At 38.7% G+C, this 13,142-nt stretch overlaps 1 protein-coding gene across 1 annotated transcript in view; it reads left to right on the plus strand.

The window, feature by feature from the left end:
- Window positions 1-1,123: 1,123 nt before the first annotated feature.
- Window positions 1,124-13,142, plus strand: part of SENP2 (SUMO specific peptidase 2) — a 162,079-nt gene continuing 150,060 nt past the window's right edge. Inside the window, exon 1 of the mRNA XM_053712852.1 lies at window positions 1,124-1,419. Coding sequence (XP_053568827.1) covers window positions 1,124-1,419 — 296 coding nt within the window. The remainder of the gene's footprint in view (window positions 1,420-13,142) is intronic.

A 13,142-nucleotide genomic window follows, 5' to 3' on the forward strand; every position in this document is an offset into this window, starting at 1 on the left:
TCCGACTTTCCGCCTACCTGCTACGCATATCACATGGTTGATACGTGATTGATACCTAGTGGGTCACAGATCATCTGAACCTATTCTCACAGCTCAGTGGGAACTGGAACTATTCCCAATGGTGGCTTTGGCAGCACATTGGTTCCTGACTGCACGTGTAGTCTCCTTAATCGGCTTGTGACTGCATGTGTAGTCAGGGACAGCAGTGTGTTTGCAGCGCGGGCAGTAGTCAATCTAAGGGCGGCAGCTTAAACGCTGAGCTGAAGTCAGAAGTCAAAGTGTTTTTTTTTTTTTTGCAGCTAGCTCCCAGTAGTGCATTGCTGCTTCTGCTCTTGATATATGGATAGGAAGTGGAAGCTTAAAAATGCTTTATGATGAAATGTGTCTTTATTTAATATTCCACCAAATATTCAGAAACTGTGTTCATCCTATAAACCTCATACATCCCATTAAAATAGTAAGTAGCTATTGGTGTTATTAAACTTTTGTTAATTCTTGCACATACATACTGTTACTTGTAAATACATTTTGTTATTATATAATTTTATGTATATGTCCGTATCTCTTAAAACAAGTTAGTTTAACCTCCCTTTTGCTAGTACAACTGAATTACAGTGTCACAAAATGATGGAGGCCTAAAAAATGTGTCACCAACATGAAAATTTTGGAAAGCTCTGCTCTAGGCGAATCATGAAAGTTTACTGTCCCTTTAAGACTGTCAAATTTAAAAGAAGGAGGAGCCTATTGTATATTTGCTTTACCAGTCTAGGTTAATGCTTATAACATCACCCGATATGCAAATGAATACACACCATGAAATGTTCAATGGGCACAGACTCTACACATACAAAAATATACATTTAATATGAATACAACTTTAAAAAATAGCTTTTCATATTCTTAATCTCTATAGTATGCGACAATTACATTATAATGGCGGGTTGCTAACGTTCGTTACCAGCTATATAGCAAATACAATGTTGACGGATTGCGGACACAATTTATTTTATTTATCCAGATTTTCATAGTACCACTTTCATCTCAGAAATTAATTGTATTGGTGCCCTTTCAGCAATTATCCTATAAAATATGAACGCCTCTTTTTGCTTTGCCCTTAAACAAGATGGCAGATGGTGCATCCTCATTAGCGCAGCTCCTAAGAGAGGTTTCCAGCTCATTTGCGTGCGACATCCAAGGGGATACCAGTGAGGAATTTACAGACCCTTTGGGAATGTTTACATGGCTTCTTAACAGCCTGCAGTCTTTGTTTAGTGATCGTCCGCAAAGGTCTCGGGGTACCAACGGGGTTCTGCTTTCCTCTAGGGATCGTTTTTCTGACTCCCAGACATTTCCAGGAGTCTGCTGTCCGTATAATTCTAGACTTACGCCCTCACCTAATAGAAAAAGGAAGTTCTCCAGGTGAGGAGTTTTCTGTCTCTACGGGAAATGTTTCCAATAGTTAAATAGTCGCATCTGTGTGTATAGAGAAGGTGAGGTAGTGAAAACTTCTTGTCACAGCTCAGAGTATCTTCTGAACGTCTGATTACTTATACTGGTTGTCGCCTTGTTAGCTTCATTCCTGACTTTTCTACGAGTGGGTAATCCTGACGTGTTTTTTTTTTTCTCTTTAGCATAATTGCAGCACACCTCCGTCCCATTCTAAGGATTCGATACGTTTTTTTTTCTTTTTTTGTCTTTTTAAATCAACATTGTTGTAAAATGTATCAGAAGATGTAGAGAGGACCAGTGTAAGAAAAGAACAGCAATACATTGTTGTTTCTTTATTGCTGCACAGTGATTGTGCAGCATGTATGAGGATCAGGGCTCTGAACTCCACACAATTTACTAAAGCCTCATTGAGAAAAGTTGAAAAATCCAAGCTTTCCAATAATAATTAAAGGAACAGGCAAAATAATAGTGCTTTGCTTATAGATTATAACTTTTTATTGAGTTACGTTTTGAGTTTATTTTCCGAATTAAAGGGATGAATGCTTGCATATTTGTCATCCTTTACCTTTTCATAAAAAGAACTATTCAATTGCTGAAATCAAAATCCTATCACATTGTCTGGATTGCGAGATTGAGATGCACTAAACATGGGTATTCTATATCTTTTCTGCTTTGAAGTTGACCTGCCCTGCTTGCAAATCTGTCAAGTGAGCAGGTTCTTAAATGGACATTAAACCCCAAAACTTTCTTTAATGGTTCAAATAGAGCATACAATTGTAACAACCTTCCAATTTACTTACTAAATTAGTTACTATTATCTAATTTGTGACGTATTCTATGTTGAAAAGCATACCTAGGTAGGCTCAGGAGCTGGGAGCTAGCTACTGATTGGTAGCTGTACACCTATGCCTCTTGTTATTGGCTTACCAATGTGATCAGCTAGCTCCCTGTAGTGAATTGTTGCTCCTCGAATAAAGGATTCCAAGAGAATGAAGCAAATTTGATTATCGAGGTAGACTGGAAAGTTGTTTAAAATGTTATGCTGTATTCTATACCATGAAAATAAAACATTTGGGCTTCATGTAGGAGTGTAGTTGCAACTTGGGCGCATCCTGTATTGCCATATAAAATGAAGATATGACTGAGGTATACCATTGCACCAAGGACAGCTATATCAGTATTTCCCATGCTAAACATTGGTAGCACTTTCTCAGGAACAAACGGAAGAGTAAACCCTGAAATATTGCCACTAGCTGTTTTTACTGTCTCTTATGTTTTAAAATTGTGGCTTTTCTAATTCTAAAAACTGAGAGCACATGACAGGCTTCACAAGCCTTACCTCAACACATCTCTCTAACTTACCTTTTCTGGGGATATCAAACAATAACAATTTTTGCTAAGATAATGATAGTGACAAGCCTTGTTGTCTCCAGTCAAGTCCAGATTGGCTCCTCCAAATAAGGAAAGTGGAGGATGGTGTTTGACCAATGAAAAACATTTGCAGGAAACAAGGTGTTGATCTGTTTGTTCTAATAACTTCAGACTTTGTATGCGTTAATGTATTGAAAGACTGCACAAAATGTTGTATATGTCCCTTTAAAAGTATCCTACAATAAAAATGTAAAACTGTATATTTCTGCATGATCATATACAGGTGGCCCTCGTTTTACAACGGTTCAATTTACACCGTTTCAGAATAACAACCTTTTTTTCCAGTCATGTGACTGCTATTGAAAAGCATTGAGAAGCAGTACATTTATTAAAATAGCCAGTAGGTGGAGCTGACCGCTTGTGTTGCAGTAAAGCCAAGCAAGCTGAAATTAATCAGTTTAACCAGATCTGAGCTATAGAGCAGATTTCAAAGGAACAAGATTTTCCTGTCTATAACTCAGTCCAGATTGGAATGCATAGAAAGAACAGTTTGCAGAGAAATTCAAGTGAAGTCTGTGTTGTGTGATTATTTTATTAGGTTTATAATGCTGTTTAGCAAACGTTTTTGTTAATTTAACTTAGTTCAATTATATATTCTGAGTTGTGTGATTATTTTATTAGGTTTATAATGCTGTCTAGCATTTAAAGTCTTCATTTCAAAGCTTTTAAATATAATGTATTAGGTGTTACTTATGACAATTTTGAAAGGGGCCTGGAACCCATCTCCCTCACTTCCCATTGACTTACATTATAAACTGGGTTTCAATTTACAACAATTTCAATTTACAACCATTCCTTCTGGAACCAAACCCTGGCGTAAACTGAGGGCTACCTGTAGTGTGTTAACAACTTTAAATGCTTAGTGTGAGGTTTGAATTTTTTTTATTCTTTAGCAAGATTTTATGTACATGTTTTACTTAGGTGGCTCTGTAGGTTCAAAGTTTAAAACTATGGTTTTTATTCCTTTTTGCATTCCTGTTTGAAGTATCTCACATGGAAGCCATTCTAATAAAGTAGAATACTCTGCAGTAACCTACTAATCATAAGGCTGAGCATTTGTGGCGCATGGGTATCCCCTAAACCAGAGCTTTCCAAACTTTTTATGTTGGTGACACACTTTTTAGACCTACATCATTTCGCGACACAGTAATTCATTTGTACTAGCAAAAAGGAGGTTAAACTAACTTGTTTTAAGAGATACGGACAAATACATGAATTATTTAATAATGACATATATTTACAAGTAACAGTATGTATGTGCAAGAATTAAAAAAAAGTTTAATAACACCAATAGCTACTTGATATTTTAATGGAATGTATGAGGTTGATGGGATGAACACAGTTTCTGAATATTTGGTGGAATATTAGAAAAAGACACTCACATTTCATCATCAAGCATTTCTTAAGCTTCCACTTGCTATCCATATATCAAGAGCAGGAGCAGCAATGCACTACTGGGAGCTAGCTGCAGAAAATAACCCCTCTGACTTCAGCTCAGCGTTTAAGCTGCCACCTTCAGAGCTCGGTGAGTCTGACTACTGACCGCGCTGCAAACACACTGCTCTCCCATTTACTGACTACACGTGCAGTCACGAGCCAATTAAGGAGACTACACGTGCAGTCAGGAGCTAATGTGCCGCCAATGGGAATAGTTTCAGTTCCCACTGAGCTGCGCCAATAGGTTAAGATGATCTGTGTTCCCCTAGATATCAATCACGTGTCGACCATGTTATATGCGTAGCAGGCAGGTGGAAAGTCAGAAACCAAAAAAAAAAAATTGTGCTGAAGCAGGGACACACCTACACACTGCTGACGACACACTAGTGTGTCCCGACACACAGTTTGGAAAGCACTGCCCTAAACCTTTCATTGGCACAATTTCCCATCAATAAGCAATCCATTAGAAAACCGTCCTCTAGCAGATTTTTTTTTTTTTTCTTCATGATTTTGGACTCTTCACATTCTACAGTTTTGGCCTCACAATTGTTATGACAACCTTTTGTACACAAGACTTGCTACTCTTACAAGGATGATAAAGTGCATGCTGCCTGTGCCACTGTTGCTGATGTGTCTATCACTCAGATAATGGTTGTGCACAAGGCCTACAATGGTATCAGCAGCAGTCCGCATGCACCAGTGTTAATTTTGACGGCAAATTTCAATTTAGTCTTAGTTTTAGTCTTGATTAAAATGCCGTTTTAGTCGTATTTTAGTCATCTGAATTGTTTTAGTCTAGTTTTAGTCGACTGAATCTCCAGTGAATTTTAGTCGACTAAATCTCCAGTAGATTTTAGTCAACTAAAATCTAAGGGGTTTAGTTAAAGTGTAATACGTTATTTAAGCATTTCTCTATCATTTGCAAACTGATTACATACTCCAGGAGTAAACATAACACCTGTTAATATTTATGGTATTAAGGTTTAAACATGCAATACAGACACAGATTTAGCCGTTGTGATATGTAACATCTTTATTAAACTTACAATTAAATAAAACCAAGTTTCATTAACAAACAGAAGTGCAACTTTAAAATATAAAAAAAACAAAACCGTATTGGCTGTATTGAACATATTACCCAATATAAAAACTTTAACAGTTCTCTGTTAATAATTAAAACATGTATCAAGTAACTCAACACAGCAAAAAGTTTCTGCAGCTAGCACAGGCACAGCATAACTTAAACCCATATTCGTGGCTTATGCTTATTTCTATAGGAAGAATCAATTGATTTTTCAGATTCAAAAACGTTTCGGCAACGATATTAGCACTGCTCTTGAACTTCCAAACTCATTATATACTCCTAGAGTAAAGGTTTTTTAACCTGTTTTTATTTATGGTATTAAGGTTTGAACATGCAATACAGATTTAACAGATTTAACTGTTGTGGTATATGACATGTCTATCTTAAAATTTAATAAAATGAAGTTTCGTAAATTTTACAAAAGAGCAGTAATTGAATATGGATTGATTATAACAACTTGCATAAAATGGTTTTTGTCAGCAAATTTTGATTTAGTTTTAGTCATAGTCTATTGACTAAAATGTCATTTTGATTTAGTTTTAGTCATAGTATTTTGACTAAAATGTCATTTTAGTTTTAGTCGTATTTTAGTCATCAGAATTTCTTTAGTTTTATAGTCATTTTAGTCGACGAAATTAACACTGGCATGCACAATATGCTGCCCACGTGTACTAACATTTAACCTCTTAAGGACCAATGATGGAATTATTCCGTCATGAAACAATTGAGAAAACTGAAGCTGTGTCCTTAAAGGGACACTGTACCCAATTTTTTTCTTTCGTGATTCAGATAGAGCATGCAACTTTCTAATTAACTTCTATTATCAAATTTTCTTCATTCTCTTGCTATGTTTATTTGAAAAGCAAGAATGTAAGTTTAGATGCTGGCCCATTTTTGTTGAACAACCTGGGTTGTCCTTGCTGATTGGACAGCACCACTAAAAAAGTGCTGTCCATGGTCTGAAACAAAAATGTGCTGGCTCCTTAGTTCTCCGCAAGAGAACGAAGAAAAATTGATAATAGGAGTAAATTAGAAAGTTACTTAAAATTGCATGCTCTATCTGAATCATGAAAGAAAAAATTTGGGTTCAGTATCCCTTTAAATAGAAGCTTCTTTACAAACACTGAACCAAATGGCCAGTTGAGTGGGTGTATTTTTTTGATATATTTTTGTATTTCTCTAGAATTGTTGAATTCCCTTTTATTTTATTAAAGGGATAGGAAAATAAAATTAAACTTGCATGATTCAGATAGAACATGTAATTTTAAATTCACTTCTATTTTCAAATATGCTTCGTTCTCTTAGTATCCCTTGTTAAAAAAAGAATACGCACATATCATACACTAGTGGGAGCTGCTGCTAATTGGTGCCTGCATACATTTTGTCTCTTGTGATTGGCTAACTAGATGTGTTCAGCTTCCTGCCAGTAGTGCAATGCTGTTCCTTCAGCAATGGATAACAAGAGAATGAAACAAATTTAATAGAAGTACATTGGAAAGTTGTTTAACCCCTTAATGACCGCAACACTTTTCCATTTTCTGTCTGTTTGGGACCAAGGCTATTTTTACATTTTTGCGGTGTTTGTGTTTAGCCGTAATTTTCCTCTTACTCATTTACTATACCCACACATTATATACCGTTTTTCTCGCAATTAAATGGACTTTCTAAAGATACCATTATTTTCATCATATCTTATAATTTACTATAAATTTTTTTAATAAAATATGAGAAAAATGGAAAAATACACACTTTTTCTAACTTTGACCCCCAAAATCTGTTACACATCTACAACCACCAAAAAAACACCCATGCTAAATAGTTTCTAAATTTTGTCCTGAGTTTAGAAATACCCAATGTTTACATGTTCTTTGCTTTTTTTGTAAGTTGTAGGGCAATAAATACAATTAGCACTTTGCTATTTCCAAACCATTTTTTTCAAAATTTGCGCTAGTTACATTAGAACACTGATATCTTTCAGGAATCTCTGAATATCCATTGACATGTATATATTTTATTTTAGTAGACAACCCAAAGTATTGATCTAGGCCCATTTTGGTATATTTCATACCACCATTTCACCGCCAAATGCGATCAAATACAAAAAATCGTTCACAAATTTTTTCACAAGCTTTTGGTTTCTCACTGAAATTTACAATTAGCTTGTGCAATTATGGCATAAATAGTTGTAAATGCTTCTCTGGAATCCCCTTTGTTCAGAAATAGCAGACATATATGGCTTTGGCGTTGCTTTTTGGTAATTAGAAGGCCTCTAAATGCCACTGCGCACCACACTTGTATTATGCCCAGCAGTGAAGGGGTTAATTAGGGAGCATGCAGGGAGCTTTTTGGGGTAATTTTTAGCTTTAGTGTAGTAGACAACCCCAAGTATTGATCTAGGCCCATTTTGGTATATTTCATGCCACCATTTCACCGCCAAATGCGATCAAATTAAAAAAAACTTTAGAATTTTTTCACAATTTTAGGTTTCTCACTAAAATCATTTACAAACAGCTTGTGCAATTATGGCACAAATGGTTGTAAATGCTTCTCTGGGATCCCCTTTGTTCAGAAATAGCAGACATATATGGCTTTGGCGTTGCTTTTTGGTAATTAGAAGGCTGCTAAATCCTGCTGCGCATCACACGTGTATTATGCCCAGCAGTGCAGGGGTTAATTAGGGAGCTTGTAGGGTTAATTTTAGCTGTAGTGTAGTAGCCCAAAGTATTGATCTAGGCCCATTTTGGTATATTTCATGCCACCATTTCACCGCCAAATGCGATCAAATAAAAAAAAAAAGTTTCCTTTTTCACAAACGTTGGGTTTCTCACTGAAATTATTTACAAACAGCTTGTGCAATTATGGCACAAATGGTTGTAAATGCTTCTCTGGGATCCCCTTTGTTCAGAAATAGCAGACATATATGGCTTTGGCGTTGCTTTTTGGTAATTAGAAGGCCGCTAAATGTCGCTGCGCATCACACATGTATTATGACTAGCAGTGAAGGGGTTAATTATGTAGCTTGTAGGGAGCTTGCAGGGTTAATTTTAGCTTTAGTGTAGAGCTCAGCCTCCCACATGAAACATCAGACCCCTGATCCCTCCCAAACAGCTCTCTTCCCTCCCCCACCCCACAATTGTCCCCGCCATCTTAAGTACTGGCAGAAACTCTGCCAGTACTAAAATAAAAGGTATATTTGGGCTTTTCTGTAGTGTGGCTTCCCCCCCCCCCACCAAGACCACCCCCCCCCACCCCTTCCAGATCCCTTAGATGTGTTTTTAAATAGTAAAAAAAAAACTTTTTTCTGTAGTGTAGCGGTTCCCGCCCCCTCCACATTACAGGGCCCATCGATGGCTGTCCACCCGCTTCCCAAGTCGGCTCCCACCCACCAACGATACCGGCCATCGATGTCCGGTGCAGAGAGGGCCACAGAGTGGCTCTCTCTGCATCGGATGGCCATGAGAGGTTATTGCAGGATGCCTCCATATCGAGGCATCACTGCAATAACCGGAAAGCAGCTGGAAGCGAGTAGGGCGTTAACTGCCTTTTTTTTTTTTTTTTTTTTTTTTTTTGAGGACGTACCCTGCATGTCCTTAGTCGTTAAGGGGTTAAAATTGTATGTTCTATCCAAATCATAAAATAAATTTTTTGGGTTTGCTATCCCTTTAATGTTTTATTTTTTTTCAGAAATAGTGGTTGACTCATAGAATAACCTTTCATCTGTGATCAGACACGCCTTGATTTTACTTTCTACTCTTAAAGTGATGGCCAATTTCAGACTTTAAAGGGACATTATACACTAGATTTCTTTCCTAAGATATGGTGTGTCCACAGCATCGATTACTGTTGGGAATATCACTCATGGCCAGCAGGAGGAGGCAAAGAGCACCACAGCAAAGCTGTTAAATATCACTTCCCTTCCCACAAACCCCAGTCATTCTCTTTGCCTTTATTAATGGAGGAGGTGAAGTTTTTGGTGTCTGAAGAAAATTGGATTTCTTTCACTTAAAGCAAGACTTTATTATTTTGAAAGCCAGAGTTGGTTTGCTCTGATCTTTCCTGTGTTCTGGGTATAGCTGTAGTCCACGTTAATCTCTTTAGTAGAGTAGTGTTGACTTTAAAGCAGTTAGGAAAACTTGTGAGACCTTTGGGCCTCACAAGTTCTTTACAATGTTGCTGCTCTAATATAGAAAGCCAGAGTAGGTTTGCTCTGATTTTTTTCTACAGGTCTCTGTGAGGAGTGGCTTACACTCATACCGGGTAAGATGTCCTCCTGCCGGACGGCTAGTTGCAGGTAAGTGCCTTTTTCTCTTTTCAATCCTGGGGACTGGCACTTTAATGGATTATCTGCAGTAATTATTGGGACTCAGTATATCCTTAGTAAGGATATCTTTATAGGCAGGGTGCAGGCACTTAGATGTATGTGAGAGAGAGACTTCTTGTTAACACTTTACAAAATTTGATATTGAAGGGGTTAACTTATTAGGCTATTTTGTTTTTTTTAAGCTAAATACCCTTGGGACAATTTTATACACTTTTGGCCCTCATATTTTTTTAATCGGGAGAAGCGGCTGCTTTTGAGCGCTCTGTGTCAATCATTAAGGTGCTGCGCAGGACCAGCTCTAAATGAAACGTGCGCCTTGTTGCACATTTTCATTTCATCCGATCGTGCTCTGATTTCTGCTGTGAAGGAGCAGGGTCTGTTATTTTAATTCATGGCTGTGGAGCGCACTGTTGCTGTGGCACTTTCTTACTGCGTGCTTTTTCTTTGATGCGTAGGTGTGTCTGCCTCCCTTCTTCCTTTGGAGCAGCAACATTTTTAGCCTGCAGCTGAGTCCCGTCATATGACCCGCCTCCGATATCCGTCTAAGAACGGTGAGGCGATGTTGGCTACTGTCTGAGTATCAGAGTCTTAGTAAGGGCTATCGTCCAAGTGGTTTATAATATATACATTAATTGTTCAGGCAATGATCACTGTCCTAATCTGGTATTCTCCTATCTCTGCGCTCTCTCTGATGTTGCCTGTCACCCATTTCCCATCTCAGACCACCATCTGCTCACCTTTAATCTTAATATACAGACTAAACCTACTTCCCTCGCCCCTGCACCTGTAGAAATCTGCACACTGTAGACCTCCCCAACTCTTCAACCTTATTCAAATACACGTCCCCCCACACTTCGACGATATTCTGCCCTGACCTTGCTATAACCCACTATAACAATACACTCTCACTCCGCCCCAACTTCGCAAAGCCCCACGCCGTCAGCACCAGCCCTGGCACTCCCAGCAAAAACGCCACCTGTAAAAATGCTCCCGCACTGCTGAACGTTCCTGGAGGAAATCCCACTCTGAACCTGATTTCATGCACTATAAGTTCCATTCTTCACTCCTTACACCTCTGCCTTCACCTAGCTAAGCAAACCTACTTCTCTTTTATATCCACTCACTCCTCAAACCCTAAAAGACTCTTCTCCATTTTCAAATCTCTCCTCTACCTTCCTGCACCCCCCCCCCCCCCCCTCATCTGCATTCAGTGCCCAAGACCTGGCTGACTACTTTTTCAATAAAACACTTACCATCCACAGAAAAACATCCCAACACAAGCCTGCAATCTCCCAACTTTGCTCCCAGGCACCCCCTCTCTGCACCCTCCTCCCAACCACTGAGAGTGAAGTGACTTTCATATTGTCTTCCTCACACCTCACTACCTGCCCACTTGACCCTATTCCTTCACATCTAATACCTTCTCTGTCTCCTACCCTCACTCCGGCCTCATTCTCTCCTGCCTCTCTCCCCATGATGGCGTCTCGGCAGAATGTCAAGCTTCCAACGGTTCAAGGTCAAGGGATCCACAGACTGTTCTGATAGATGCTTTGGCGGTCCCTTGGAATTTCAGGCTGGCTTACCTGTTACCTCCGTTTTGCTCTCCTTCCACGAGTCATTGCTCGTATTAAGCAGGAGAGAGCGTCAGTGATTCTAATAGCCCCTACGTGGCCTCACAGGATCTGGTATGCAGACCTAGTGGAGATGTCGTCTCAACCACCTTGGAGACGGTCTCTGAGGAAGGACCTTTTTACTTCAGGGCCCCTTCCTTCACCCTGGTCTTATTTCTCTGAGATTGAACGCTTAGTTCTGTCTAAGCATGGTTTATTGAGGCCATGTCTGGAGAAGGGCTTGTCAGTCAGTACCCTGAAGGGTACGATTTCTTCATTATATACTTTGCTTCATAAGCCTCTGGCGGACATGCCAGACGTGCAATCTTTTTGTCGGGCATTTGTCAGAATCAGGCCTGTGTTTCAGTCTGTTACTAACCTTAAAGGGACACTCAAGTCAAAATTAAACTTCAAGATTCTGATACAGCATGCAATTTTAAACAACTTTCCAATTTACTTCAATTAACAAAATGTGTACAGTTTTTTTATATTTACACTTTTTGAGTCACCAACTCCTACTGAGCATGTGCAAAAATTCACAGCATATACGTATATGCATTTGTGATTGGCTGATGGCTGTCACATGATACAGGAGGAGTGGAAATAGACATAACTTTTCAATTTATTTAACAAAAATCTACTACTCATTTGAAGTTCAGATTAAGTGCTATTGCATTGTCTTCTAATCATGCATTTGTTGATTATGCAAATCTACTGTATTGACTGGTCCTTTAACCTTGTTCTTAAGGTTTTGAAGCAGGCTCCGTTTGAGCTGATGCATTCCATAAATATAGAGTTTGTTATCCTGGAAGGTTTTTGTTCTTTTTGCTAAAGATCTCTTCTGCTCAGAGAGTCTCTTAACGCTCAGCCTTGCAGTGTGATTCGCCTTATCTTATCTTTCATGCCGATAGGCAGTTCTTCATACTAAGTTTAGGTTTCTTTCCTAAAGTGGTTTTGAATAGAAATTCAGGAATTTATTGTTCCTTCACTATGTCCTAATCCTTCTTTTCATAAGCAACGTTTGGTGCACAACTTGGATGTTGTGCGTGCTCTTAAATTCTATCTGCAGGCGACTAAGGATTTTCGCCAGTCTTCTGCTCTGTTTTGTTTGTTTCTCTGGGAAACGTAATTGTCAGAAACCTTCTGCTATTTCTTTTTTTTTTTTTCTCTGGTTGAGAAGTATAATTCGTTTGGCTTATGAGACTGCTTGACAGCAGCCTTCTGAGAGTATTGCAGCTTATTCCACGAGGGCTGTCTCCTTTCCTTGGGTTTTAAAAAATGAATTTCTTTGGAACAGATTTGCAAGGCTGCAACTTGGTCTTCCTTTCTTACTTTTCCAAATTTTATAAATTTGATACTGTTGCCTCGACTGAGGTTTCTTTTGGGAGAAAGGTTCTTCAAGCGGTGCTGCCTTTTTGTTTAGGTTACCTGTCTTGTCCCTCCCTAATCATCTGTGTCCTCTAGCTTGGGTATTGATTTCCAACAGTAATTGATGATGCCGTGGACTCGCCATATCTTAGGAAAGAAAACAAAATTTATGCTTACCTGATAAATTAATTTCTTTCCAGATATGGTGAGTCCACGGCCCCGCACTTTATTTTAAGACGGTTATTTTTTACTAAGACCTCAGGCACCTCTACACCTTGTGTTACTCCTTTTTTTTTTCTCCATTTTCCTTTGGTCGAATGACTGGGGTTTGTGGGAAGGGAAGTGATACTTAACAGCTTTGCTGTGGTGCTCTTTGCCACCTCCTGCTGGCCAGGAGTGATATTCCCAACAGTAATTGATGATGGACTCACCATATCCGGAA

This window comes from Bombina bombina, chromosome 1 (genome assembly GCF_027579735.1).
Source record: "Bombina bombina isolate aBomBom1 chromosome 1, aBomBom1.pri, whole genome shotgun sequence".
NCBI classification, from domain to species: domain Eukaryota; kingdom Metazoa; phylum Chordata; class Amphibia; order Anura; family Bombinatoridae; genus Bombina; species Bombina bombina.